This window comes from Bubalus bubalis, chromosome 6, assembly GCF_019923935.1.
Source record: "Bubalus bubalis isolate 160015118507 breed Murrah chromosome 6, NDDB_SH_1, whole genome shotgun sequence".
NCBI lineage: Eukaryota > Metazoa > Chordata > Mammalia > Artiodactyla > Bovidae > Bubalus > Bubalus bubalis.
In genome coordinates, this window is record NC_059162.1 from 75031880 (window position 1) to 75058705 (window position 26826).

At 34.1% G+C, this 26826-nt stretch overlaps 1 protein-coding gene across 7 annotated transcripts in view; it reads right to left on the reverse strand.

Moving 5' to 3' along the window:
* The window catches only part of LRRC7 (leucine rich repeat containing 7), a 609335-nt gene that overhangs the window by 285906 nt on the left and 296603 nt on the right, over positions 1-26826 (reverse strand). For all 7 annotated transcript variants that reach the window (XM_025288475.3, XM_006077621.4, XM_045166132.1 and 4 more), the window contains exons 5-7: positions 25588-25666; positions 9095-9184; positions 4715-4771 (exon numbers count right to left, since the gene is read on the reverse strand). In XM_025288475.3, the coding sequence (XP_025144260.3) occupies positions 4715-4771; positions 9095-9184; positions 25588-25666 (226 nt within the window). The remainder of the gene's footprint in view (positions 1-4714; positions 4772-9094; positions 9185-25587; positions 25667-26826) is intronic.

A 26826-nucleotide genomic window follows, 5' to 3' on the forward strand; every position in this document is an offset into this window, starting at 1 on the left:
CCCAATAGTGTTGTTTTGTTTTTAATAGCAAAAGCATCAATTCAGAATCACTGCTTTTAGTTATAATGTCTCTTTACTCATCAATCTGAAACATTCTCTCAGTCTTATCTCCACTTTCATGATCTAGTGTCTTGTTTCAATTTATAATTTTTATTAGAGTATGTCCAGATAAGGTACAATGTTTCTGCACCTTCTGTGAATATATGTGTGTGTCTTTAGGCATTCACAATAGTTTCTGAACCTTTGTTTTTAGGTGGAGGAAATACTTAATAAAAGCAATGGTGCTCAAGGAATAAAGTCATGTAAATAATAGATGCATCATTTATTAGTTTTCAAGCATATATATCCTAGTAGTTTCAAAGCAGCATTCATGCTTGTACCAGGCAAAGTTTTCTTTTCAATTTTTCCCTAATGAGTTTTTTCTATGGAGAGTCCAAAAACTGTCACAGATGATAGTGAAATAGAGTGATTATTTTAACAACTCCAAGGAAAATTTGCTCAGCAAAATATTATCTTTTGAGTGACTATACTAGAAAAGTTACACAATTAAAATAATCCATTCAACAAATTTGATCCTTTAAAATTGAGAGGGCCCCCTTTTTGGTGTTCTGTCATGGTACATTAGGTATTTTGGTTTGGCTTATTTTATATAAGTGCCAAATAATGTGCTTCTAGGTAAAAATAAAAATTGTGAAAACTCACAATGGGCCATGAATATATTGAAAATAGAGACAATTTGGCTTACACAATTAATACACGTGTGGATCCCATTGCTTTTGTCAGCTTCACAGAGGAGTCTAGGGCCTAAAAGTTGTCCCTATGATGTTCAGACATCATTTCCCTAACCTGAATCCCTTCCTCCAAAACTCAAAGATTCTTATCCACCAAATTCATTCATTTTTCCTTTTCTGGATTTGTTTACCAGGGTTTACTTATTTATTGATATTGCCCCAGAAATTCTACGGGAACATGTTTGAAATATTCCTCTCTTAGTTGCTGTATTATGACCACAGACCAAGGAATCACACTTTATGCCTTGTGTACTCAAGTGGCAGGGCAAAAATAAAATGAATATTGGCTTAAATTGTGTTTCCTTTTCTTCAAACTATTTCATATTTTTGTCATTATCACAGACACATTTATACAACATCATATTTTAGCTCAAGCTGAAACAGTCATAATCATAATAAATTATCAATGGACAGGCCATATTTTAACTTTAAGGTTTTTGAAAAATTCTCATAAAATGGAAAATTTTTGTTTAAAGATAAAACTCACCATTATTAGGGACCATTTGTATGCTGTTAAATTACTTTCATGGAAATGGTTCCTAAATTTCATTTAAAAGAATTGTCTTATTTCTTGTTTTTATCTTGACAGATGTTTCTTAGCTAAATGTATCACTTTTTAATGACAAAATAAAAAAATAAGCTATACTACTTTTGGATATTCTTTAGTTGTTATAAATATCAATGCCTTAATTTGAAATTATTTTCTTCCCTAGTCATGCCTTGCCTGTTATATGTAACTTGAAACCACCTGAAGTAGTGTGTGTGTGTGTGTAGGTTTAAAATTCAAGGCTCACCTATCAGCCATTGAGAACTCACTAACGATTTATCCTTTTTTGCTTTCTTGATGCTCATCAAAGACTCATTTTAATATTTGGTATCCCATATAATTTTCTATGGGAAAAAATACAAGTGACACAAAATGTCTAGGTCATATGACAGATATTTCTCTCTGTGAATCTATATATCGGCTTTCTTGTTTATTCATTAAGTGCTCCCTATGCACTGGGCACTGTTTTAGGCACTGGAGATTCAGCAGTGACAAAACAGAAAACCTTTTTCTTAATGTTCTCCTGAGGAGTTCATTTCCAAGCGAACATAGTCAATACAATTCAGAGAGCCATAAGTGAGAAAATCAAATGTAATAGTGAGATGATATAAAGGCAATGAGGGAGCAACATTATATGATGTGATCAGGGAAAGCCTCTGAGGAGGCACCATTTGAAGAAAGATAGGAATCCTAAGGAAGATCTAACCTGCAAAGATTTGAGGTAAAAGAATTCCAAAGAAAATAGCTAGCGCAAAAGCTCCAAAATGGAACATACTCATTTTTGGACTACTCTTCAAAATTATAATTAAGAGGATAATTCTGCTATGAGGAAAAATTTTATCATAGAATTTAAAGTTTTTTTTCTTTATGGTTATCAAGTTTTTTCCAGATGTTCAATGTCCTCAATTATTACGCATACTCAAAAGTGATTATGTCAATGATTTTTCAGCAAATGTGTACCTGAGGAATTTAATTTTCTCACTCATTGATATATCTAGAAGGGTGATTGTAAAGGAACAGTGTGGAAAATTTTATAATGTTAAATTCTAATTAATAATAGAATTTGTTCTAGAATCTGCACATATCAAGATGTCTCTATCAGTTTACTTTAAAAAGTCATATTTTAATTCTCTACATTTTTACATTTTTTATACCTTGTTAGGCATGTGGACTTTAAGACAAAAAGAAGAAAAAGTCACTGAGGATCTGCTAAAGACCTGACGTCATGTTTGTGTCCATGAAGAAATCATGAGTTATCTGTTCTTGCAGTAATTATTTAAAAATTAACTGTCTTCCTAAACCTAACTTTCTTCCTTTATTTTCATTGGAAGTGCAAAATAAAGGACAGTAGAAAGCTCTCACGTATCTCCCCATTAGAGGTCTAGACTGGTGATCAGAAAGCACTATGGATAAGGAATACTGAAAGCACAGTTAACTTTTTTCAAGACAGAACTTTTTGCAACTCTAATTTTTGTAGATATCAAAATAAGATAAAGTTCTCCATATATTATGCATGTCCTTGGTTCTTTTTATTTTTGTCTATAAAGTAAAAATTAAGCACACTAGATTGAAAATAACTGAAGATTTTTAAAATGTAGAAACTGTAACAGCTATACTAATGGTACAAATGTTACCAGTCCACCAAGAAGACACCGTTTCATTTCTACATATCTTTACACTTTTTCAATGACAAAGTTAAATGCCTTATTCTACTTGCTTGAATTTTGTTTGATAACTGATACTCAGTCTCACAATCTACAGAATACCCATGTACCAATTATGAGCATTGTTATTCACTACTCTGAAATGTCCACTCACCTATTTCATATAAAGACTGTATTAACAATCTATGGTCAAGCTTTAATTTATATTTAAAATGTATATTTAAAAAATGCATATTTGAAAACCTGTGTCAGATTTATTTATTATTTTACGTCAAAATTGTTATTTAAGAGCAGAAGGGAAAGGAGTCTTTTCTACACCATCAATATTTTCTCCTTAACTCAAATGTTTATATTTAGAGGAAGGAGACAACCGCTGTTTCACCATAGTTTAGCTTGTACTTAGCTTGTTTCCACTCTACTTTAAATGTGGACATTGAAAACATGGGGGATAGAAATGAATTTTCAGTAGATTAATGCTGAATAATTAACACTCAGTCATATTCACATTTCTATTTGTGCCCCCAACATGGAAGATGTGCCTTCCATTAAACCTATGTATAATGCTTTGGCTTAGTGAAAAACCCTCAAAAAGGCAGGGTGTCTAGATACAGAGACATCTCCTACTTTTCATGTTCTTCCCTTGTCTACCACTTATGGAGGAATGAATTGATGTTTAATCTCTCTATATATATTTAAATGAAATTCATATAATTATTGGAAGTTTTGTATTGTACTGATAGAATTTTCATACATATTTATGTATCAAAAAGTATTTGAGAGTATTTTATTGCTATATTGTCTGAAAAAAATCAATGAAATTCAGTGTAGTTTGCATAGAGAAAGAATATAAAAAGAGGAAAATAAAATTAAGTTTTGGTTCAGCAGATGAAATGTCACTAAATCCTGCTGATATGCTTGAAGAATTAATCACTATACTCAATGTTTTTCTGCAATACTGTAGGAGGGTTAAAACAGCAAGATAGTACTTTCAATATTTTAACTGTAACACATACAAATAATAATAATTTATCTGAGTAAAAATAATCCCCACTTTAAATAAATTTTGACTTTCAAAAATATTTTTTCTATATAGCACACATTCTATTATTAGATATAAATAAGGCAAAACAGATGAAACAAACAATTCTATTAAACTAAACATTGTATAAAATTTTGGTGATAGTTTTATACAAAACTATTCTGTGTTCTTATGTAAGCCATATTTTACATAGGTTATTATATACAGGTACAGTTTGAAGAATGTATAAATACATATTTTCTGCCAAGTCATTATAGGATCTCTAGAAAAACTTTAATCATTTTTATGAAATATCTGTATATTTTTATTTGAAAACTATCACAATCCATAAATTAGCTTTAAAAGTTGAGCATTTGAAACTGGTGATTGTTTGAGGGTCATAGAAATGTCAGTTTCATAGGTTTCAGGGCAGTAACTTCCTGGTATGTATGTTCAGCTATGACAAGAATCTTAAATGGATTCTTCCCATTTTTACTTATAATTATACAATTTTATAAGGCAGGATACATTCTTACTTAATATGAATCTCATAGTATACTGTACTTTTCAGAAAAATATTGTAGAAAAATTAACTCAATCGTAATGACAAAACATAGCTAAAATAAAAATGGTCCTTTTTCTTCCTACTAGTGAAAAATCACCATTAAAAATTTCAAAATACTCAGCCACTTACTTTGGTAGAGTTTTCAAGTGATTTTCTCTTAACTCCAATATCCGCAATTTGGCAAGTCTGTAGAAATGAATTTAAAAATTTGTTTCTTGATATTTCTCTATAAAACAATATTTTTATGATAAACCAAGTTGTTACTGTGTTAACCAAATGACTATGTCCAAGCATTAAAAACCGTGGTTACAGATCTTTAAGAATTATGCAAATTGATTATGAGTAGGGTTGCATCAATATTGGAGAATGATAAATACCACTTTCCTAAACTTTCCTAAAATCTTTCAAAGATATAACCTTAGTCATCTAAATTTTCTGTTTTATAAAAATACATTCACTGTTGTTTAATCATATGCATTCAAATTATTGAGTATTTACTAAATACTAAGTACTGAGTTCAGTGAAACATGGTAACAATTTCCCTCAAGAGATGACAAATGAATTTTTAAAGCAAATGATAAAGCATAGTGGTTAAAAGCTTGAACTTTGTGGTCAGATATATCTGGGTGAAATCCAGACTCTTTATATTCTATCCCTATGACACTGGGCAAATTAATCAACCCATCCTAACTCCAGTTTCTTCATCTGTAATGAGTATGTACTAATAGTACAAAATTTCTATGGTTTTGAATGTTAAATGATGTCATCATACATGTAAAACATAATATGTGGCACACTGTAAGTTTCAGTGAGTGTTACTTATTCCTGTGGAGCCCTATACCAAGGTCATAGTTGTAAAGTCTTATTACCAAGGCCACAGATCTGGAACTCTGCACCAAAGTCATCTGCAGAACTGACTGAGCTCTAGTTCTAGACACTGCCTGTTGCTATGAGCCCCGTTGATCTAAACTGGTTAACTCCTTGACCCCATATTAGGTAAAAATATCCACCTTCATACTCACCCTATAGCACCCTAACCAATCACCTAATGCCAGTTTTCCAGCAAGAATTTTATTTGTCTTAAGACTATAAAAATTGGCTACTAAATCATGAAAGGAGTTGGCTCTCCCGTGAGCCAGCTCTCTGTTCTAACAGCATCTCCTGCTCTAATAAACTCTATTCTACTGTCATTCTGCCTTGTATCTGGAAATTCTTTTCAACCTGTGCAAAGACCATGACAATTACTATTACCTTTAATTAAAAACTGGGAAAAGTGTCATATATATATAGCATAATATACCATATTTAATTGACTCTGAGCCTGAGATGTGAACATTTCAAATAGATGCACATTTAAAAATCCTGTCATATCATCTAAAATCAAGTGAAGTGGATAAGAGGTGCTTACATTTTCTGATGCTTGCAAAATACTTGGGTGATTAGGAATGCATTTCACACTTAACTACTTGTTAATGTTTGCAATCTGGGACAGTGCTGTTACCAATGTCTATGTTGTGCTGTGCTTAGTCGCTCAGTCGTGTCCGACTCTTTGCGACCCCGTGGTCTCTAGCCCACCAGGCACCTCTGTCCATGGGTATTCTTCAGGAAAAAATACTGGAGTGGGTTGCTATGCCCTCCTCCAGGGGATCTTTTCAACCCAGGAATCTAACCAGGGTGTCCTGCATTGCAGGTGGACTCTTTACCAGCTGAACCATGAGGGAAGCCTACTAATGTCTATAAGCGAGCTTTACAATTTACTCAGTTGTGGTTATTTTAGGACAAATATTAAATGACTTATCCAAATTCTCAGTGTTGTGGGAATATTTCACTATTTGAACTATTTCACCTACAATGTCCCCTATTTACTGTGCTTTTAGGTATTCAACTAGTTCTCTTCCTGTTTCCTTTTTGTTTTGAGTTCTATCAAGTTTCCAATTTAACTTTAATCTTATAACTCTTAATCTGTATTTGAAACAAATTGTCTCAGTTCTTCAGAGCATGGGATATCACTAGTAAAAGACTTTTCTTAAACATGTATATATCTCAAATCTTAGTATCTGTACTAGAATAATAACATTTTATGACTTAGTTTGGCCTTTAGGGATACTAAACCTTAGGTTTTATAAAGTATATTAAACATTCTTTGTCAAATTATCAAGCTGAAGGTTCAAAAGCTTTTTAGATTACAATAATAAAATAGAGCATTTTGGGGCAGATAATTTACATAAAATTGAAATCAAATTTGAAGTGGTTTGGGTATTACGTTATATATTTGCCCAGATTTCTTCCCTTATATTAGGACTAGTAAAGAGAACTAACAAAATGCTAAAGCAACAATGTATTTTAGGGAGATAACTAAACATTTTATGACTTAATAAACCAAAAGTATGCTTGTGGTTTTGGCCAGTACCAGAAGGAAAATCTACTTTATATAAACAAATGATGAATTATTAATTCATTTAGAAACTAGGCATATGCTCTTGTGAGTATCTGTGAATTTTCAGAACTGTCTGAGTGTATGGTATTCGTAGGTATTATGAAATCATGATCCACAAAAGTAAAAGAATTTGGAAAAAACTTTTGAGGTGATTTCTGTGTGCAAATAGAGGCTGCTACCTGTTAAAGGATGTCATTATTTCACTGAGTTCTTCTTAATGTCATGTATTAACTTCTGCCCAGAGGTAGAGGTTGAGGTACAGTCAGTCAATTATTTGAACAATTTGAGATGATCACTTAGAAAAAGGCAGTTAACAAAAACTTAAAATATCTTAACTTTTAAGATATATCTTTTATATTTAAAATAGCCTTGATATGGAAACAAAGTTTCCATTGATACATGAATGGATACAGAAAACTTGTGTGTGTGTGTGTGTGTGTGATGGAATATTATCAGTCATTAAAAGAAGAATATATTGCCATTTGTAATGACATCAACGGACCTTAAGGGCATTATGCTAAGTGAAATAAGTTGGACAGGGAAAGACAAATACTCTATGATCTCACATATGAAATCTAAGAAGACAAAAATAACTATAGAAAAGAGAGGTCAGATTTGTGGTTATCAGAGGTGGAGGTAGGGGAAGGGGAAATGGTTGATTGTGGTCAAAAGACACAACTTTATGCTTATAAAATAAATAAGTACTGGAGATGTAATGCACAGCATGGTTACTATAGCTAATACTGCTATATAGTGTCCAATATATCTCAAAGTAACTAAGAGTAAATTCTAAAAATTTTCATCACAAGGAAATGTTTTTTCATAATTATATAAAGTAATGGAGGTTAACTAAATTTAATGTGCTCATCATTGTGTGATAAATTTGTCATTATTATGTTGTATACCTTAAGTTCATACAGTGCTATATATCAATTATATCTCAATAAAGATGAAAAACGTTCACTCTAGAACACCTAGAAAATATTGAGAATTTAAGATGAAAATAAAAACCTTCCATAATTTCCCTTCCAAGGAAATTCTTTTATTTCTTGCATATTCATATTCATATGGGAAACACAGTTTATATATAGTTATGATAAGCTTTAAACATAACATCATAGGAATTAAAAGATATGTCTCTAGTCAAGATTATAAACTGCTACATTGTCATATGGAGGTACCATAATATATTCAAGCAATCTCCTAGATGGATGTGTGCTTCCATATTTTTCATATTGTAAATAACAATAAACATCTTTGTCCATAAATCCTAGTGTGATATATGATGATACATTTCTAGAAATGTATTACAAAGGCAGTAGTTATAAATATTTTCAAATCTTTTAAAGCACACTGCCCTTCACAGAGTACATGACATTCTGCAATTTCATCAGCAGTGTGAAGTTATCTTTCTCCTCACACTCTAAACAGTTTTATAGTTTCTGTGATATGCTTAGAGCACAAAGGCCCTTTATTCACATATTAATTTGTATTATTTTATTATTTATGATGATAAACATTTTTTGTGTTTTCAACTTGTACACTTATTATGAACTGCTTGCATATGTTATTTACCCAGTTTTTCTAATGAGACCTTAACTTTATACTCCTTTGAAAGAATTCTTTATAAGTTAAGGATCTAATTTGCCTTTCATATATGGTAGAAATATTTTCCTATTTATTACCTTAATATTTAAAATATTTTTTAATATTATTTTATTTTAAAGGCATGTATGTATTCAAATATATCCATTTATTGTATTTTCCTTTTTTTCAATGCTATAAAAATATTATCTAACCCAAGTGTCAAAAATATACATATGTTTCTGATATTTTTTTAAATATTTAACTCTTTAACTCATCTGAAATCTGATTATTAATGACATGTAAAGACATAATTTTACTTTATTTTTTTCAAAATGTTTCATTAATTGGCATAGTTTCATTTATTGGATAAAAGTGAGGGTATCTTTAATTACAGGGGTCACTTTTGAAGCCTCACCTTACTGATGGTGGTTAAGTACTTACCTAAAGTGAACTAAAATTCTATCATTTAAAGTTCTTATTCTTACCTTCCAAAATTGGCTGGAAGAAATTCAAGAAAGGCATCATTCAGGTAGAGCTGGGTCAGATTTAGAAGCTGCGTGAAGCCATCAGGGAGTCTAGAAAGGAGTTAAAGGTTTAGTCATAGCATAGATGTTGCCATAGAAACAGAACAAAAATATATATCTCTAAGGAGAAAAAATAGAAGTGTAATACATTTTTCAACTCTCCTTTGGTATCACAGTAATGGAAGAATTTATTGAGCATGCTGTTACAGCTTGAAAATTTTGCCTGTTATTAAAATAAATGGCATTCACCCCTCCACACTGCTCTCCTATGCTGAGATTTATGTCACCGCCAGAGTCAGCAGCATCATTTCTTACTGTTACCCTGGCCTACCAGTGAGATATTTTTATGGAAATTTCAAGATGTATGCTATCTTTTATCATTCCAAATTTATGAGTCTTCTCAATAGAAAATTCACATGCATAGTCAGGCAAGGTTATCTACTCTTTCACTTAATCATTACAAGTTGTGTGCAGTTTGTAACACTGATGGCTAAAGGTGCCCAATGTGAGAAGGCAAAGAGTGTTTTGTCCCTTAACTGATAATTTCCTTAATGCAGGCCCAACAGATACGTGCATTATAATTCAAACTGACCTGATTCATGCACACTAAAAATGAACAAGAACATTAAAATAATAAACAGCATTCTAAAGACTTTAAGAGTCATTTAAAAGTTGAGAAAATATCCTTTGGGAAAAATCTTATCAGTGAGATAAAGTAATTATTTGAAATGTTTAAATCATTTTTACCAAAATGATTTAACTCAAGGATTTTTCTTAAAAGGACATTGACTTTTTATTAATTTAATTTCTATTTAAACATTTTAATGCCTTTTTCTACACTTTAGATAAGACTATGCTCTTTCACAGAATATTTTTAAACAGTGTCCAAATATGCCTTCTCCTCAAATTATAACCTATGACCTTCCTTGTTTTTACTGACAAAATTATTTAAAAAGCTGCCTCTACTGACTACTTTTTCCTACTCTCAAGCCATTGTTTTCTGGCATCTACTCCAACTCTATTACTGAAACTGCACTCGCCAAAGCCTCTGATGACCTCTAAATCCCAATTTCATTAACTTCATTTTATTTCATAACCCACACTGCCCAGCAACAGTTGTCATCGCTGATCGTCCTCTCCTTCTGGGCTCCTAGTATACCACTTCCCTGCTCTTCTTCCTACTCCTGGAGCACTAGATCTGAGTTTCAGTCCATGGTTTCTCTTCCTCTGACTAATCTTTTGTTATGAAATGTTTTATGTATATAAAAGAGTATATGCATACTCACAATATAATTTAACAAAGAGAACCAGTATCTTTAAAACCCTCTGGCTGTCCCTCCCTGACTACATCTTTGTATTTGCTCCACAAATTCCTAAATGATGGTTACTTTTCTGTTTTTTAAGGAGTTTTACACCTATTTAAATCCCTGAAAAAAAGTCATGTGGTTTGGTTTTTTAAATATTATCTAAATCAAATCATACTATGAATATTTTTACGGGACTTATAATAATTCACATCATTAAATAATTCATTAGTTAAGTGAAATTCATTCATTTTGATGTAGATGACTGATCACCATACCATGGTATTCCATTGTACGAATATATCACAATTTATTAATCATTCTTAATCTAATTGAACATTACAGTTGTTTCTAGTTTTTGTTTGTATTTCTATTATATATTCTATTTATTTTTGAACATATATCCTGGTGTACAAGAGATTACTTAAGTTATATTGCTGGTTAGAAGAGATTAATATCCTTATGAAAAGCTCTCAGCTAATGACTAGCAGGAGTATAAATACCTCAGCTCTCTCACCCAAATCTGTGATGTGTGTTTAAACTCTTTCCCAGAGTTCCCCAGAAAGCTTAAGGTCCAGTGTCCATACTAGTAAATAACTTGATAACATATCCTTAATTGATATTTCCTGATATCATTTTCAGGACTCTTGAGAGGAGATTCCAACCAGTCCATTCTGAAGGAGATGAGCCCTGGGTTTTCTTTGGAAAGAATGATGCTAAAGCTGAAACTCCAGTATTTTGGCCACCTCATGCGAAGAGTTGACTCATTGGAAAAGACTCTGATGCTGGGAGGGATTGGGGGCAGGAGGAGAAGGGGACGACAGAGGATGAGATGGCTGGATGGCATCCCTGACTCGATAGATGTGAGTCTGAGTGAACTCCGGGAGTTGGTGATGGACAGGGAGGCCTGGCGTGCTGCGATTCATGGGGTCGCAAAGAGTCGGACACGACTGAGCGACTGAACTGAACTGAACTGATATCATTTTCTAAATATATTGCTTGAATTCTTTTCTAAACTTTTCTTCTGAGGAAGCCAAACTAAACACAATTAATATTTTTATATTGATTCAGTAGAAATTGTTTATACACTCTTAAGACACTGATCTTATATGGATTGTTTTTGCTACAAACATCTTGCTTCACTTTGTATTTTGGAGCTGGATTGTTTGTATATGACTTCTTACAGGATGCTTCCATAAATTTACTTCCAAAGGGAGGTAGGATTAATAAAAGCAGAGAAGAGGGGAAAAGGAGGTTGGGGAAAGTGAGAGCTACAATGAAGAGGTAAAAATTCACCTGAGATGGGTTACAAAGAGAACATGGGTTCTAGAGAGAATATTTTATGAATAAGAGTATTGGTAATTAATATTTGAGAGTATCAGTAGGGGACAGGTTTTAGAGGATATTTAATGCTTGACTCATAGGTATGCACTTTATCTTATAAAAGTAAAAAAGAATCTACTGGAGATCTTTATTTTTCTCTATGTTTTTCTTCCTTAACTACTTTAGAGCTCATATCCTGGTAGTTTAATAGTTTTCATGAAAATGGCACAGATGTTCAACAGATTACAATTCAATTTAACTACTATTTTACTTTGATGTTCTTTTGGTTCTTATATTCATTCAAGAAAAGAAATCATTTATGATTTCTCAAAAAAGAAGATTAATATGTGTAAAGTGAGAAGAATGCTAAAACCTTTGATCTAAAAATTTATATTAACATCATAAATAAAAGTACTTTTAAAATACTAATTTTTTAGTTATAAGGACAGCTTGAACTACCCAGCTTAACTTAGTCTATTATTCTACCCATGTATGTGCTAAATGATATTACTTCACACTACTTCTTTTGATGGAAAATATATTTCTTTATGGTACCTCTCTGAGAAAGTTTATGATACAGGAAAATCTGGCTGTTACATAGAACATTTCTCTAAGGATTTAAGAACTGACTACATTGGGCAGATTCCAACTGCAAGACTGGATTGCCAAAACTAAGTTATATGAAAAAACCAGAATGGAATGTAAGATAGTTTTTTCAGTCTGCTTATAAACAGATGTGCTGATATTTTATATCAAATCTTTCTTTTTTAAAAATGCAGAATTAAGGGGTATATTTATACAGTATGTCTTGTTTAATAGCATGCACATTTTAAAATTTCAATTTACTTAAACAAGAATTTGTTGAATGGTCACTCTGCACTGAGATTCAAAATTAATGCCTTTTTCCTCACCTTCTCCACAGCATTACATTCATAGATTTAGCAAAATGCTATGACAATTATGTTTATACAAGTGTTAAGAATTTTTTATTCCTTTGCTAAATTACACATTCTTTGAGGAGAAGGAATTTTTTTAATCTCCTCAATGACCTAATATTGTACTTTGAAAACATATTATTTGAAAAATATATAGTCAGTAGATCTGCTAAAAAATATTCAACTTTATTTATTATTAACTTTATGGTATGGTTTTGTAGTTTTAATGGTTTCACTTGTCCATATCACCATTTCTGGAGGAACACACAAGAACCTGTGAGGAAGAAGATATTCTTTAGCAAGTTAGGTTAAACAAGATGAAAACCACGGGCTGTCTTTATCCTCCTCCAAGATATTCAATGAAATCCAACAGTTTACACTAAGTAAGTGAACTCTAATGAAATAATTTCATGTTCCTAGTACTCTTGCCTAGAAAATCCCATGGACGGAGGAGCCTGGTAGGCTGCAGTCCATGGGGTCGCTAAGAGTCAGACACGACTGAGCGACTTCACTTTCACTTTTCACTTTCACACAATGGAGAAGGCAATGGCAACCCACTCCAGTGTTCTTGCCTGGAGAATCCCAGAGCCTGGTGGGCTGCCATCTATGGGGTCGCACAGAGTTGGACACGACTGAAGCGACTTAGCAGCAGCAGCAGAGTAACTGGTGGCTTTCCATAGTTGACAGATTTATTTTAAAATTCAAAGCATTTAAAAATATATATACTGATAAATAATTTCTCTAAGGAAACGTTTAAGTAGCATATTCAAATTATAATAAATAAATGATACGAGAATCAGACACCCAAAATATTTATTGCTTGAGCACGTGGACATTGATGTTAGACGATCTAAGTCTGAACCACAGTTCTTTCAATTATTCATCTCTGTGACTTTTACAAATTATGTAATGTTTGTAAGACTCAGTTTCCTTTTTTTTTGTAAAATGATCAAACTAATATCATCTTTCAGAGTTGCTCCAAAGAGTAAATGATTATCTGCTCCATATTAAAGACTCACTAAATAGGAGTGATCGTATTATGTTTGTTTTTATCGTTTTTATTCTAATTTTTGAATATTAACTAGAATACTAATTTAAGTACTTTTATTAGTGCTAAATTTATTGTTGGAATAGACAAATTAAGATTGGCTGCAGACATCCTTGTTTCGACATTTTTCTTTTCTAAATGTGTTTACTTTAGAAGTTTAATGAAAACATATTACAGGCATTTGACCTCCATTAGAACGTTAAACCAAATTAAAATTTTAGGAGCTATAAGTTGTGATTAAGAACCCAATGTAAAATCTTCTGCTCTAATTGGAAAGGTATTTTGCATCTAAACATTTTAATTTATAACCTTAAAGTTATAAAATTAGTATAACATTATCAGAGAACATTTAAACTATTATATTCATTTAATGCATTTATTTTTTATCTAATTTCCAATTAATTATTTTAACATCACTGCAAATTTGTATAAGATTTCTCCCTTTGTAATTATCTTTCAATTTTGCTGTAAATCAGAGTGACTATAATCTATCAAACTAGGACATTTTTGAGAGTTTAGAGGGAACTATTATTAATCATGCCACATCATGATGTATAAACTGGAAAGACCTGAGCAGAGACATATAATCACCCTGTATACAATCTTCATATCCATGTAGATGTACCATAATTTATTAGCAATTTTCTTATTGTTGAGAATTAAGAACGTTCAATTTTTTCAAAATGTATCTTTTAATTTAAAACAAAATCAAACTGTTCCCCCAGGATTTGTGAAATATAATAAAAGGAATCCAGGAATTTATACAATCTTTGTGTATTTCCATATATAAAAAGGAATGTAGATAATATTCTTCTACTTCATATTTTCTGTGAAGACAAAAATGAAATAATGTATCTAAAAGCCTGAGATATGCTAGGTTCTCAATAAATGATGGTCTTTAACTTTTTGAGAAGTTGTTATTCTCAATTTTACTGTAATAATTTTCACCACTGACTTGGTTAAGGCATTCAGATTATACTATAGAGTTCACATCTAAAACTAAAGCTAGTAATATAACACTTAAAACTGTAACTTTCATATTCTAGGGTTTCATGACTTAACTACTATGTAGATTTCTTGTATCTAAAAAAACAAACAGAAAGCAGGAAAGAAAAATGAAACCCAAATCTATTTTTAATAGAGAAAATTAATAAATCTCTAGTATAACTGATCAAATAAAAAAGAAAAAAGACACAAAACAGAGAGCATCACTAGAGAACTTATAGAATTAAAGGGCTAATAAAATAATATGGAAAATAAGATGCCAATAAGTTTGAAAACATATGAAATACACATATTCCTAAAAACACAAACTACCAGAAATGATTCAAAGAAAAGTTGATAATTTGAATAACACTATAGGTATTATAGTAGGTAAGGAGCAATGGCTGTGCTTTGCTGGAGCAGCCATGAAGAGATACCCCACGCCCAAGGTAAGAGAAACCCAAGTAAGACGGTAGGTGTTGCAAGAGGGCATCAGAGGGCAAACACACTGAAACCATACTCACAGAAAACTAGTCAATCTAATCACACTAGGACCACAGCCTTGTCTAACTCAATGAAACTAAGCCATGCCCATGGGGCAACCCAAGATGGGTGGGTCATGGTGGAGAGATCTGACAGAATGTGGTCCACTGGAGAAGGGAATGGCAAACCACTTCAGTATTCTTGCCTTGAGAACCCCATGAACAGTATGAAAAGGCAAAATGATAAGATACTGAAAGAGAAACTCCCCAGGTCAATAGGTGCCCAGTATGCTACTGGAGATCAGTGGAGAAATAACTCCAGAAAGAATGAAGGGATGGAGCCAAAGCAAAAACAATACCCAGCTGTGGATGTGACTGGTGATAGAAGCAAGGTCCAATGCTGTAAAGAGCAATATTGCATAGGAACCTGGAATGTCAGGTCCATGAATCAAGGCAAATTGGAAGTGGTCAAACAAGAGGTGGCAAGAGTGAATGTTGACATTCTAGGAATCAGCGGACTGGAATGGGTGAATTTGACTCAGATGACCATTATATCTACTACTGTGGGCAGGAATCCCTCAAAGAAATTGAGTAGCCATCATGGTCAACAAAAGAGTCCGAAATGCAGTACTTGGATGCAGTCTCAAAAACGACAGAATGATCTCTCTTTGTTTCCAAGGCAAACCATTCAATATCACAGTAAGCAAAGTCTATGCCCCAACCAGTAACGCTGAAGAAGCTGAAGTTGAACGGTTCTATGAAGACCTACAAGACCTTTTAGAACTAACACCCAAAAAAGATGTCCTTTTCATTATAGGGGACTGGAATGCAAAAGTAGGAAGTCAAGAAACACCTGGAGTAACAGGCAAAGTTGGCCTTGGAATACGGAATGAAGCAGGGCAAAGACTAATAGAGTTTTGCCAAGAAAATGCACTGGTCATAACAAACACCCTCTTCCAACAACACAAGAGAAGACTCTATACATGGACATCACCAGATGGTCAACACTGAAATCAGGTTGATTATATTCTTTGCAGCCAAATACGGAGAAGCTCTATACAGTCAGCAAAAACAAGACCAGGAGCTGACTGTGGCTCGGACCATGAACTTCTTATTGCCAAATTCAGACTGAAATTGAAGAAAGTAGGGAAAACCAATAGACCATTCAGGTATGACCTAAATCAAATCCCTTATGATTATACAGTGGAAGTGAGAAATAGACTTGAGGACCTAGATCTGATAGATAGAGTGCCTGATGAACTATGGACAGAGGTTCGTGACATTGTACAAGAAACGGATCAAGACCATCCCCATGGAAAAGAAATGCAAAAAAGCAAAATGGCTGTCTGGGGAGGCCTTACAAATAGCTGTGAAAAGAAGAGAAGTGAAAAGCAAAGGAGAAAGGGAAAGATATAAACATCTGAATGCAGAGTTCCAAAGAATAGAAAGAAGAGATAAGAAAGACTTCTTCAGCGATCAATGCAAAGAAATAGAGAAAAACAACAGAATGGGAAAGACTAGAGATCTCTTCAAGAAAATCAGAGAAGGAACATTTCATGCAGAGATAGGCTCAATAAAGGACAGAAATGGTATGGACCTAGCAGAAGCAGAAGATATTAAGAAGAGATGGCAAGAATACACAGAAGAACTGTACAAAAAAGAGCTTCACGACCCAGATAATCACGATGGTGTGATCACTGACCTAGAGCCAGACATCCTGGAATGTGAAGTCAAGTGGGCCTTAGAAAGCATCACTATGAAAAAAGCTAGTGGAGGTGATAGAATTCCAGTTGAGCTATTCCAAATCCTGAAAGATGATGCTGTGAAAGTGCTGAACTCAATATGCCAGCAAATTTGGAAAACTCAGCAGTGGCCACAGGACTGGAAAAGGTCTGTTTTCATTCCAATCCCAAAGAAAGGCAATGCCAAAGAATGCTCAAACTACCACACAGTTGCACTCATCTCACAAGCTAGTAAAGTAATGCTCAAAATTCTCCAAGCCAGGCTTCAGCAATATGTGAACCGTGAACTTCCTGATGTTCAAGCTGGTTTTAGAAAATGCAGAGGAATCAGAGATGAAAATGACAATATCCACTGGATCAGCGAAAAAGCAAGAGAGTTCCAGGAAAACATCTATTTCTGCTTTATTGAGTATGCCAAAGCCTTTGACTGTGTGGATCACAATAAACTGTGGAAAATTCTTCAAGAGATGGGAATACCAGACCACCTGATCTGCCTCTTGAGAAATTTGTATGTAGGTCAGGAAGCAGCAGTTAGAACTGGACATGGAACAACAGACTGATTCCAAATAGGGAAAGGAGTACGTCAAGGCTGTATAATGTCACCCTGCTTATTTAACTTATATGCAGAGTACAGCTTGAGAAACGCTGGACTGGAAGAAACACAAGCTGGAATCAAGATTGCTGGGAGAAATATCAGTAACCTGAGATATGCAGATGACACCACCCTTATGGCAGAAAGTGAAGAGGAACTAAAAAGCCTCTTGATGAAAGTGAAAGAGGAGAGTGAAAAAGTTGGCTTAAAGCTCAACATCCAGAAAATGAAGATCATGGCATCTGGTCCCATCACTTCATGGGAAATAGATGGGGAAACAGTGGAAACAGTGTCAGACTTTATTTTTCTGGGCTCCAAAATCACTGCAGATGGTGATTGAAGCCATGAAATTAAAAGATGCTTACTCCTTGGAAGGAAAGTTATGACCAACCTAGATAGCATATTCAAAAGCAGAGACATTACTTTGCCAACAAAGGCTCACGTAGTCAAGGCTATGGTTTTTCCTGTGGTCATGTATGGATGTGAGAGTTGGACTGTGAAGAAGGCTGAGCACCGAAGAATTGATGCTTTTGAACTGCGGTGTTGGAGAAGACTCTTGAGAGTCCCTTGGACTGCAAGGAGATCCAACCAGTCCATTCTGAAGGAGATCAGCCCTGGGTGTTCTTTGGAAGGAATGACGCTAAAGCTGAAACTACAGTACTTTGGCCACCTCATGCAAAGAGTTGACTAATTGGAAAGACTTTGATGCTGGGAGGGATTGGGGGCAGGAGGAGAAGGGGACGACAGAAGATGAGATGGCTGGATGGCATCACTGACTCGATGGACATGAGTCTCAGTGAACTCTGGGAGTTGGTGATGGATAGGGAGGCCTGGCGTGCTGAGATTCATGGGGTCACAAAGAGTCGGACACGACTGAGTGACTGATCTGATCTGATCTGATAGGTATTATGGAAATTAAATTTGTAATTAAAACTTTCCCATAAAGAAAAGCTCAGGCTTGAATGTTCCACTTGCAAATTCTATAAATACTTAGGGAAGAAATAATTCCAATACTATACAATTTCTTACAGGAAATAGAAGATGACATTGCCCAACTATTTTAATGAGGCCAGTTTTACCTTGATACCAAAAGCAGAGAAATTATAAGAAAAAAATTTCAGGCTAATATGCCTCATGAATATAGATGGGAAAATCCTTAGAAGATACTATCAAATCAGAGGCATTCATGTATAAAATGCATAAAATTTCATGACCAGGTAAGTTTATTTATATCATTGTGGCAATAGATATTATTTTAAAAAACAAAACAAAAACTTTGACAAAACTCAACATCTATTGCCAACAAAAATTCTGAGCAAAACAGATATCAAAGATTGGCTATATTCTAAGGTGTCCCCAAGATCTCTTCTAGAAGTGTGCTGCTGCTGCTGCTTAGTTGCTAGTTGTGTGGGACTCTCTGCAGCCCTATGGACAGTAGCCCCCTAGGTTTCCCTGTCCATGGAATTTTTCTGGCAAGAATACTTGAGTGTGGTGCCATTTCTTACTCCTGGAGACCTTCCAGACCCAGTTCAGTTCTGTTCAGTCGCTAAGTTGTGTCCATATCTTTGCAACCCCATGGTCTGCAGCACGCCGGAATTCCCTGTCCATCACCAACTCCTGGAGCTTACTCAAACTCACGTCCATCGAGTCAGTGATGCCATCCAATATCTCATCCTCTGTTGTCCCCTTCTCTTCCTGCCTTGAATCTTTCCCAGCGTCAGGGTCTTTTCCAATGAGTCAGTTCATGCCATCAAGTGGGTGAAGTATTGGAGTTTCAGCTTCAGCATCAGTCCTTCCAATGAATATTCAGGATTGATTTCCTTTACAATTGACTGCTTTGATCTCTTTGCAGTCCAAGGGACTCTCAAGAGTCTTCTCCAACACCACAGTTCAAAAGCATCAATTCTTTGGTGCTCAGCTTTCTTTATAGTCAAATTTAACATCCATACATGACTACTGGAAAAACCATAGCTTTGACTAGATGGACTTCTGTTGGCAAATTAATGTCTCTGCTTTTTAATATGCTGTCTAGGTTGGTCATAACTTTCCTTCCAAGGAATAAGCATCTTTTAATTCCATGGCTGCAATCACCAACTGCAATGATTTTGGAGCCCTCCCAAAATAAAATCTCTCACTGTTTCTATTGTTTCCCCATCTATTTGCCATGCAGTGATGGGACTGGATGCCATGATCTGAGTTTTACGAATGTTGAGTTTTAAGTCAACATTTTCACTCTCCTCTTTCACTTTCATCAAGAGGCTCTTTCATTCTTCTTCTCTTTCTGCCATAAGGGTGGTGTCATTTGCATATCTGAGGTTGTTGATATTTCTCCAGGCAATCTTGATTCCAGTTTGTGCTTCATCCAGACCAGGATTTTTCATGATATACTCTACATATAAGTTAAATAAGCAGGGTGACAATATATAGCCTTGACATACTCCTTTCCCAATTGGGACCAGTCTGTTGTTCCATGTCCAGTTCTAACTGTTGCTTCTTGACCTGCATATAGATTTCTCAAGAGGCAGGTCAGATGGTCTGGTATTCCCATCTCTTTCAGAATTTTCCACAGTTTGTTGTGGTCCACACAATCAAAGGCTTTGGCAGAGTCAACAAAGCAGAAGTAGATGTTTTTCTGGAAGTCTCTTGCTTTTTCAATGATCCAACAGATGTTGGCAATTTGATCTTGGTTCCTCTGCATTTTCTAAATCCAGCTTGAACATCTGCAAGTTCACAGTTCACCTTCTGTTGAAGCCTGGCTTGCAGAATTTTGATCATTACTTTGCTAGTGTGTGAGATGAGTGCAATTGTGCGGTAGTTTGAACATTCTTTGGCATTGCCTTTGTTTGGGATTGGAATGAAAAGTGACCTCTTCCAGTCCTGTGGCCACTGCTGAATTTTCCAAATTTGCTAGCATATTGAGTGCAGCACTTTCACAGCATCATCTTTTATGATTTTAAATAGCTCAGCTAGAATTCCATCACCTTCACTAGCTTTGCCCATAGTGATGCTTCCCAAGGCCAACTTGACTTCGCATTACAGGATGTTTGGCTCTGGGTGAGTAATCACCCAAAAGTGGGATCCTCACCCAAATGTGGGATCAAACCCACATTTCCTGTGTCTCTTTCATTGGCAGGCAGATTCTTTACCACTAGTGCCACCTGGAAGCCCCTATAAGTTTCATTGTTGTTCAGTCTCTTATTTGTGTCCCACTCTTTGTGACCCCATTAACTGGAGCATGCCAGACTTCCCTGTCCTTCACTATCTCCTAGAGCTTGCTCAAACTAATGTCCATTGAATTGGTGATGCCATCCAACAATCTCATCTTCTGTCATCCCCTTCTCCTTCAATCTTTCCCAGCATAAGGGGCTTTTCCAGTGAGTCAGCTCTTTGCATCAGGTTTCCAAAGTATTGGAGTTTCAGTCTCAGCATCAGTCCCTTAAAAGAATATTCAGGATTGATTCCTTTTAGGATTGACTGGTTTTATCCTTATAGTCCAAGGGATTCTCAAGAGTCTTCTCCAACACCACAGTTCAAATGCATCAGTTCTTTAGCACTCAGCCTTCTTTATGTTTCAATTCTCACATCCATACATGACTACTGGAAAACCTATAGCTTTGAGTATATGGACTTTTGTTGGCACAGTAATGTCTCTGCTTTTTAATATGCTGTCTATGTTTGTCATAGTTTTTCTTCCAAGGAGCAAGCGTCTTTAATTTCATGGCTACAGTCATTATCTGCAGTGATTTTGGAGCCTTAGAAGTTTATGCCTTTGCAAAATCTTCTCCTCTTGAGTACTGGTAGGACTTGTGCTTTGCTTCTGATTAATGGACTGTGGCAAATAGGATGTCATTCTCTAAACTATAGTATGTTATACACCTGTCTCTTAGTAGGATGTTCACTCTACTCATCTGTTTGTCCTGAAGAAACAAGATGCTGTGTTGTGAACTACGTATGGAGAGGGTCACCTGACTGGGGATGGCACTAGTATTTAGGATCAAGAATGGCCTCTAGCTGCCAGCCAGAAAAATGCTGGGGCTCACAGGTTTGTGACAGCAAGGAAATGAATTCTGCCAATAAGCTGAATGAGGTTGAAAATGGATTTTTTTTTCCAGTTGGGCCTCCAGATGAGATTATAGGCTGAGTGTTGCTTTGATAGTAGCCTGGTGAAAATCTCAAAAAGTGAACCCAGCTATAGCATGCCTAGATTCCTGACTCACATAAACTAAAAGATAACAAATGTATATTGTTTTAAACACTAAGTGTGTGGTGATTTCTTGTACAGAATTATAAAACTGACACTGATTCTGGTATCTGAAATTGGGATTCTGCTGTAATAAATTCCTAAAAAATGTGGAGTGACTTTGGAGTCAGGAAGTGGTCAGAGACTGCACAACTATTGAAGAGCATTATAGAGAAAGCTTAGATTTTCTTGAAAAGTTTGAAAGTAGGAATCTAAGCTTTGAGAACCCTGTTGGTAAGAGCTTTAAAAGGAAGTGAGAAATAAGTTATTTAAAATTTCCTCAGCCTGATAAAGGGAATGTATTAAAAAATAATATTCAGGATTGATACATACATACATAATGGTGAAAGTCTGAATGCTTTCTCCTTAAGATTGAGAAAGGCAATGGTGTCTGTTTTCACCTCTTCTATTCAACATTATATAGGAGGTTCTAGCCAGGACAATAAGGCTAAAGAAATAAATTAATGAATTATAGATTGGGAAGAATGAAATAAAACTGTCTTTATTCCCAGGTGACAAGATGATTTACTAGAAAACTGCATGCTTTCTTCTTCAAATTTAGAAAATATTTATTAGTAACATTAAATGAATCTATTTAAAGCTGCAGGATTTAAGGTCAACATACAATAAGCAATTGTATTTTTGTAATAAATAAATCACTTATAATTACCCCCAAACATAAAATACTTGGAGTAAAATAGATATGCACTACGTTTAGGGAAAGGAATACTCAATATTTTTGACATGTCAATTCTGCCCAAATTTATCTACAGATTCAATACAACTATTATCAAAATTCCATAAGGTTTTCATATTTTTGTAGAAACTGGCAAGCTGATTAAAAAAATATATGGAAAAGGAAAGAGAATAGAAGAGCCCAAATAATTTGATAAAGAAGAAAAAGGTTGAAGGACTCACATTCCCTGACTGTGTAAATTATTACAAAGCTACAGTAATTGAGATAGTGTAAAACTGGTATTAGGAGAGGCATATAGATTAACACAAAAATATAGAATCCAGAAATGGATCCAAACACATAAGATCAACTGACTTACAAAATAGATACTCAGATAATTTTATTTACAAAAAAGGATAAAATTTTCAACAAATGGTACTGGAACAAATAAAATGCAATAAATAAAGAAAAAAGAGAAAGCACAACACACACACACCATACATATAAACAAAAAGCAACTTTAAATGGATCATAGACCTAACTGTAAAATCAAAACTACAAAAGGTCCAAAGGAAAGCTTAGGGGAAAAATCTTTATAACTATGATTTATCAATAGTAAAGATCTCTTAGATAGCAACAAGGAGAATAAATAATAAAAAATTATAAATAGGGCCTCATCAAAATGAAAATCTTTTGATCTTTGAAAGTCACTGTTCAGGAAGTGCAAAGATAAGTCATAAGAGCAAATATTTGCAGTTTTAAAATCAAATTAAATTCTAACTAAAGGTATCTGATTTTTAGCCAGAATTTATAAAGAATTTCTATAATACAATATTAAAGAGAACTCAATAAATATGAAAAAAACCCTGAACTTTTATCAAAGAAGCAATAATATTTTAAAGAAATACAAGGAAAGAATTTAATTTGATTTTAAAACTGTAAATTAAAACTACAGTGAGTTATAACAGAGATACTGTATCTATTAGAATGGCTAAAATAGAAAAAAAATTAAACAACTGATAGTATCAGATCCTGACAATAATAAGGAATAATGGAAAATCTAATAGATTGCTGATGGGAATGCACAATGAATAGCTATTTTGAAAACAGTTTGGAAATTTCTTATAAGGTGATACATACACGTACCTCACTATGCAGAAAACTACTCCTAGGTGTTCGCTTAGTAGAAGTGAAAACAGATGCTTACACAAACACCTGTACCGAAATGTTTATAGCTACTTTATTCATAATAGCTCCAAACTAGAAACAACTTAAATATCTATCAAATGAGGAATATGTAAACAGCTTGTGCTATATTCATACAAAGGAATTCTACCTAGAAATAAATGGGAATGTAGTAGAATTCTTGAAATGGCAGGAATAAATCTTAAAATCACTGTGGTAAGTAAAAACACACAAAGTATGGCACTATTTATATGATATTTTGGGAAAGGCAAAACCATGGGAATTTGATTTTTCTTTTGAGTAATTTTTTCTCCTAAATTGACTTTTCTTTTGAGTAATTTTTTAAATGAATTATCAAACTTGCTTTTAGTGTTAGACATTTTTTGATGAAATTGGTTATATTCATTTATCTTTTGAAAAGTTAAATGTATGAAAGTAATTCAGAGACATAGTCAATAAAAGTATAGATTTTAAGCTTTTGTAATTTATTATCTGACTTCCACCCCCAAAGACCTGATGATGATTCCTAAATACAATGAGCTATTAGAATTAAAGAACTAGAAATCAAAACAATTAGTCATCTGCCCTGGATTATGACTTAAGTCAATGACATATTTATAGTCTTTTTGTGATAAGTCAGCAATATTTATTTCTTTTATGAGAAAGTTGCATTTTGGTCTAAGTTTTTTGAAGAATACTTTTCACATTTTTTTTTCTGCACCATATTTTACATTTGAGGTAGAAAATTTGTATCTTTCAATCATAGTTTGTTCCTTAATGCTCCACACTTTCCACTAAAGGCCTCAAATTATTTCACTAACCATTCACTGTAAAGAGCCTTATCTAAACTTATCCTTTTTACCTTCTATTTCATTTCTTGTCTCACTTACATCCCCTTTTTATGATCTATAGAGAAACCATGCCCACTGCTACCTATCCTCAACCCTACTGGAGAAAAATTTCCTGTTAAATGCCTTTTGATACACTTCTTTTGTCTTCTGGAAACACTAGATTGATTAATTGAACTTTAGTTTCTCCCTGTCTCCCTTCTCTATGTGGACAAAGGACTGAAGGAATTTTCTCAAATCCTTCTGTCAGTTTTTGTATAATTAAAATATCAGTCTTACTTTGCAACTCATTACCTGCATCCCAACACCACTGAATAAATTCAACCACTTTCAAATATTACTACACCTTTCACTAGACTTTCTAGATTTTTTGGTTAAATAACTTTAACATTCAGGTTCATGACTCACCGAAGCCATTCATGTCATAGTTTCTTGACCTATTTGATTCCACAGTACACTCTATCACTATGACATAATTGTAATTTGAAACATGGCCACATGCTGAATTTCACTTTCCCATGGCATTGCTCTACTAACAGATCGTAACACACAAATACCCTACTTCTGGTCACGGCATCTTTACCATCCATGTCTTCCATTTGGCTATCCTCATAGAATTAATATTTTCCCTCTTCATGTAATCACTGGTGCCTAAATAGTCCTTTTTTTTGGATCATACTTGATTCATTTTCCAGCTTGAACCACATTATCAACTAATTTCATGCACCTTACACTCTTGTGCTTTCTTGAACTTTCATCTGAACCGTGATGCTAATTTTTCAGCACGACCACAACTAATTACTGTTTTCTTAGTTTTGGTGCTTTTCCATGGAATGTCACCTGATAGCCACAAAAAATGATATCGTTTGCTGTAAAGTAATGCCATCTGTGCCAATTAGGCCTTCACTGTTACTCAGCAATGCTTTAATCATCTTTTGTTGAACTATTCTGACTTGATTATTCTTTACCAATATTCTATCAAATTGAATTTTAAAGACAGCATTTAAAATTCATTTACTATGTGAGCTTCTTTTATCTTTATTCTTTTATCCCTGGAAACACAAAGATAAATAAAATGTGATGACTCATACTCACTTAGAAATGGGATTGACACTGGCTTCAATAATTGTTAAACACTTACAGCACTTTATGTTTTCTGGAAATTCTTGTACACCTAAAATTAGAAAAAGAGTACATGAAAATATACTAAACTATAGTTTAACATTCAGAATAATACATAGTGTAAACACCATATGGATAATCATTAAGTAAGAATAAAAAATAATACATTAGTGTCATATAGTACATGTATACATTTTAAAAATAAAATGTGAACACTAAGTTATATTTTATGAAGTAATAATTGGAAATTAGACAAAAACTGAGAAAAATTTAGTATAAGATAGATCTTGGCTATTTACTAATCTAAAGAAAAGAATAGTTGGGCTTATTTAGTTATCATAGAAACCAACAAAAGGAAGGGCAAACCAGCAGATATAAGAAAACAAAATAAAGTCTTTGCTTGCTCCTTTCATTTTATAAGATTGGGAAGACTGAACATGCACAATGGAAAGACATCTAAGGAAAAATCATAAATCAATAGATATCCCCAAACGATTCAGAAGCCCTAAAACACTTTATACAACTCGCCCTGGCTGGCACACAGTGCACTCTGCATCTGCCTGAGAGGGTGACTAGGTGAGCAGCCCTTCCTGGAATCCTCTCTGGAGTCTCTGAGGTGGCCAGATGGCTGATTGCCCTTAGAGAGCTGCTCATCTGCTGTCACAGCTGTGCTGTTGGCTTTGTGACAGGAAACACGAATTTTTCTTACTCAAAATCAGTAAGCCACAACTTAATCCATAAATGTGATAGTCAGAGGAATAAAAGATGCAGTGGATGTTACAATCAGTATATAAAAATGAGTTAAATAGTTGGCCTCCATAACCATAAGTTCCACATTGACGGATTAACAAAGAGGCATGTAGGAAATATTTTTTTTAATTAAACCTCAGAAATTTCCAGAAAGCAAAACTCAAATTTGCTACACACTGGCAACTATTTACATAGCCTATATATCTCATTAAGTATTATAAGTAATCTAGAGATGACTTAAAGTACACAGGTGTATGTGTATAGGTTCAGTTCAGTTCAGTTGCTCAGTCGTGTCCAACTCTTTGAGACCCTATGGAATGCAGCATGCCAGGCCTCCCTGTCCATCACCAACTCCTGAAGTTAACTCAAAGTCATGTCCATTGAGTTGGTGATGCCATCCAACCATCTCATCCTCTGTTGGTCCCTTTTCCTCCTGCCTTTAATCTTTCCCAGCATCAGGGT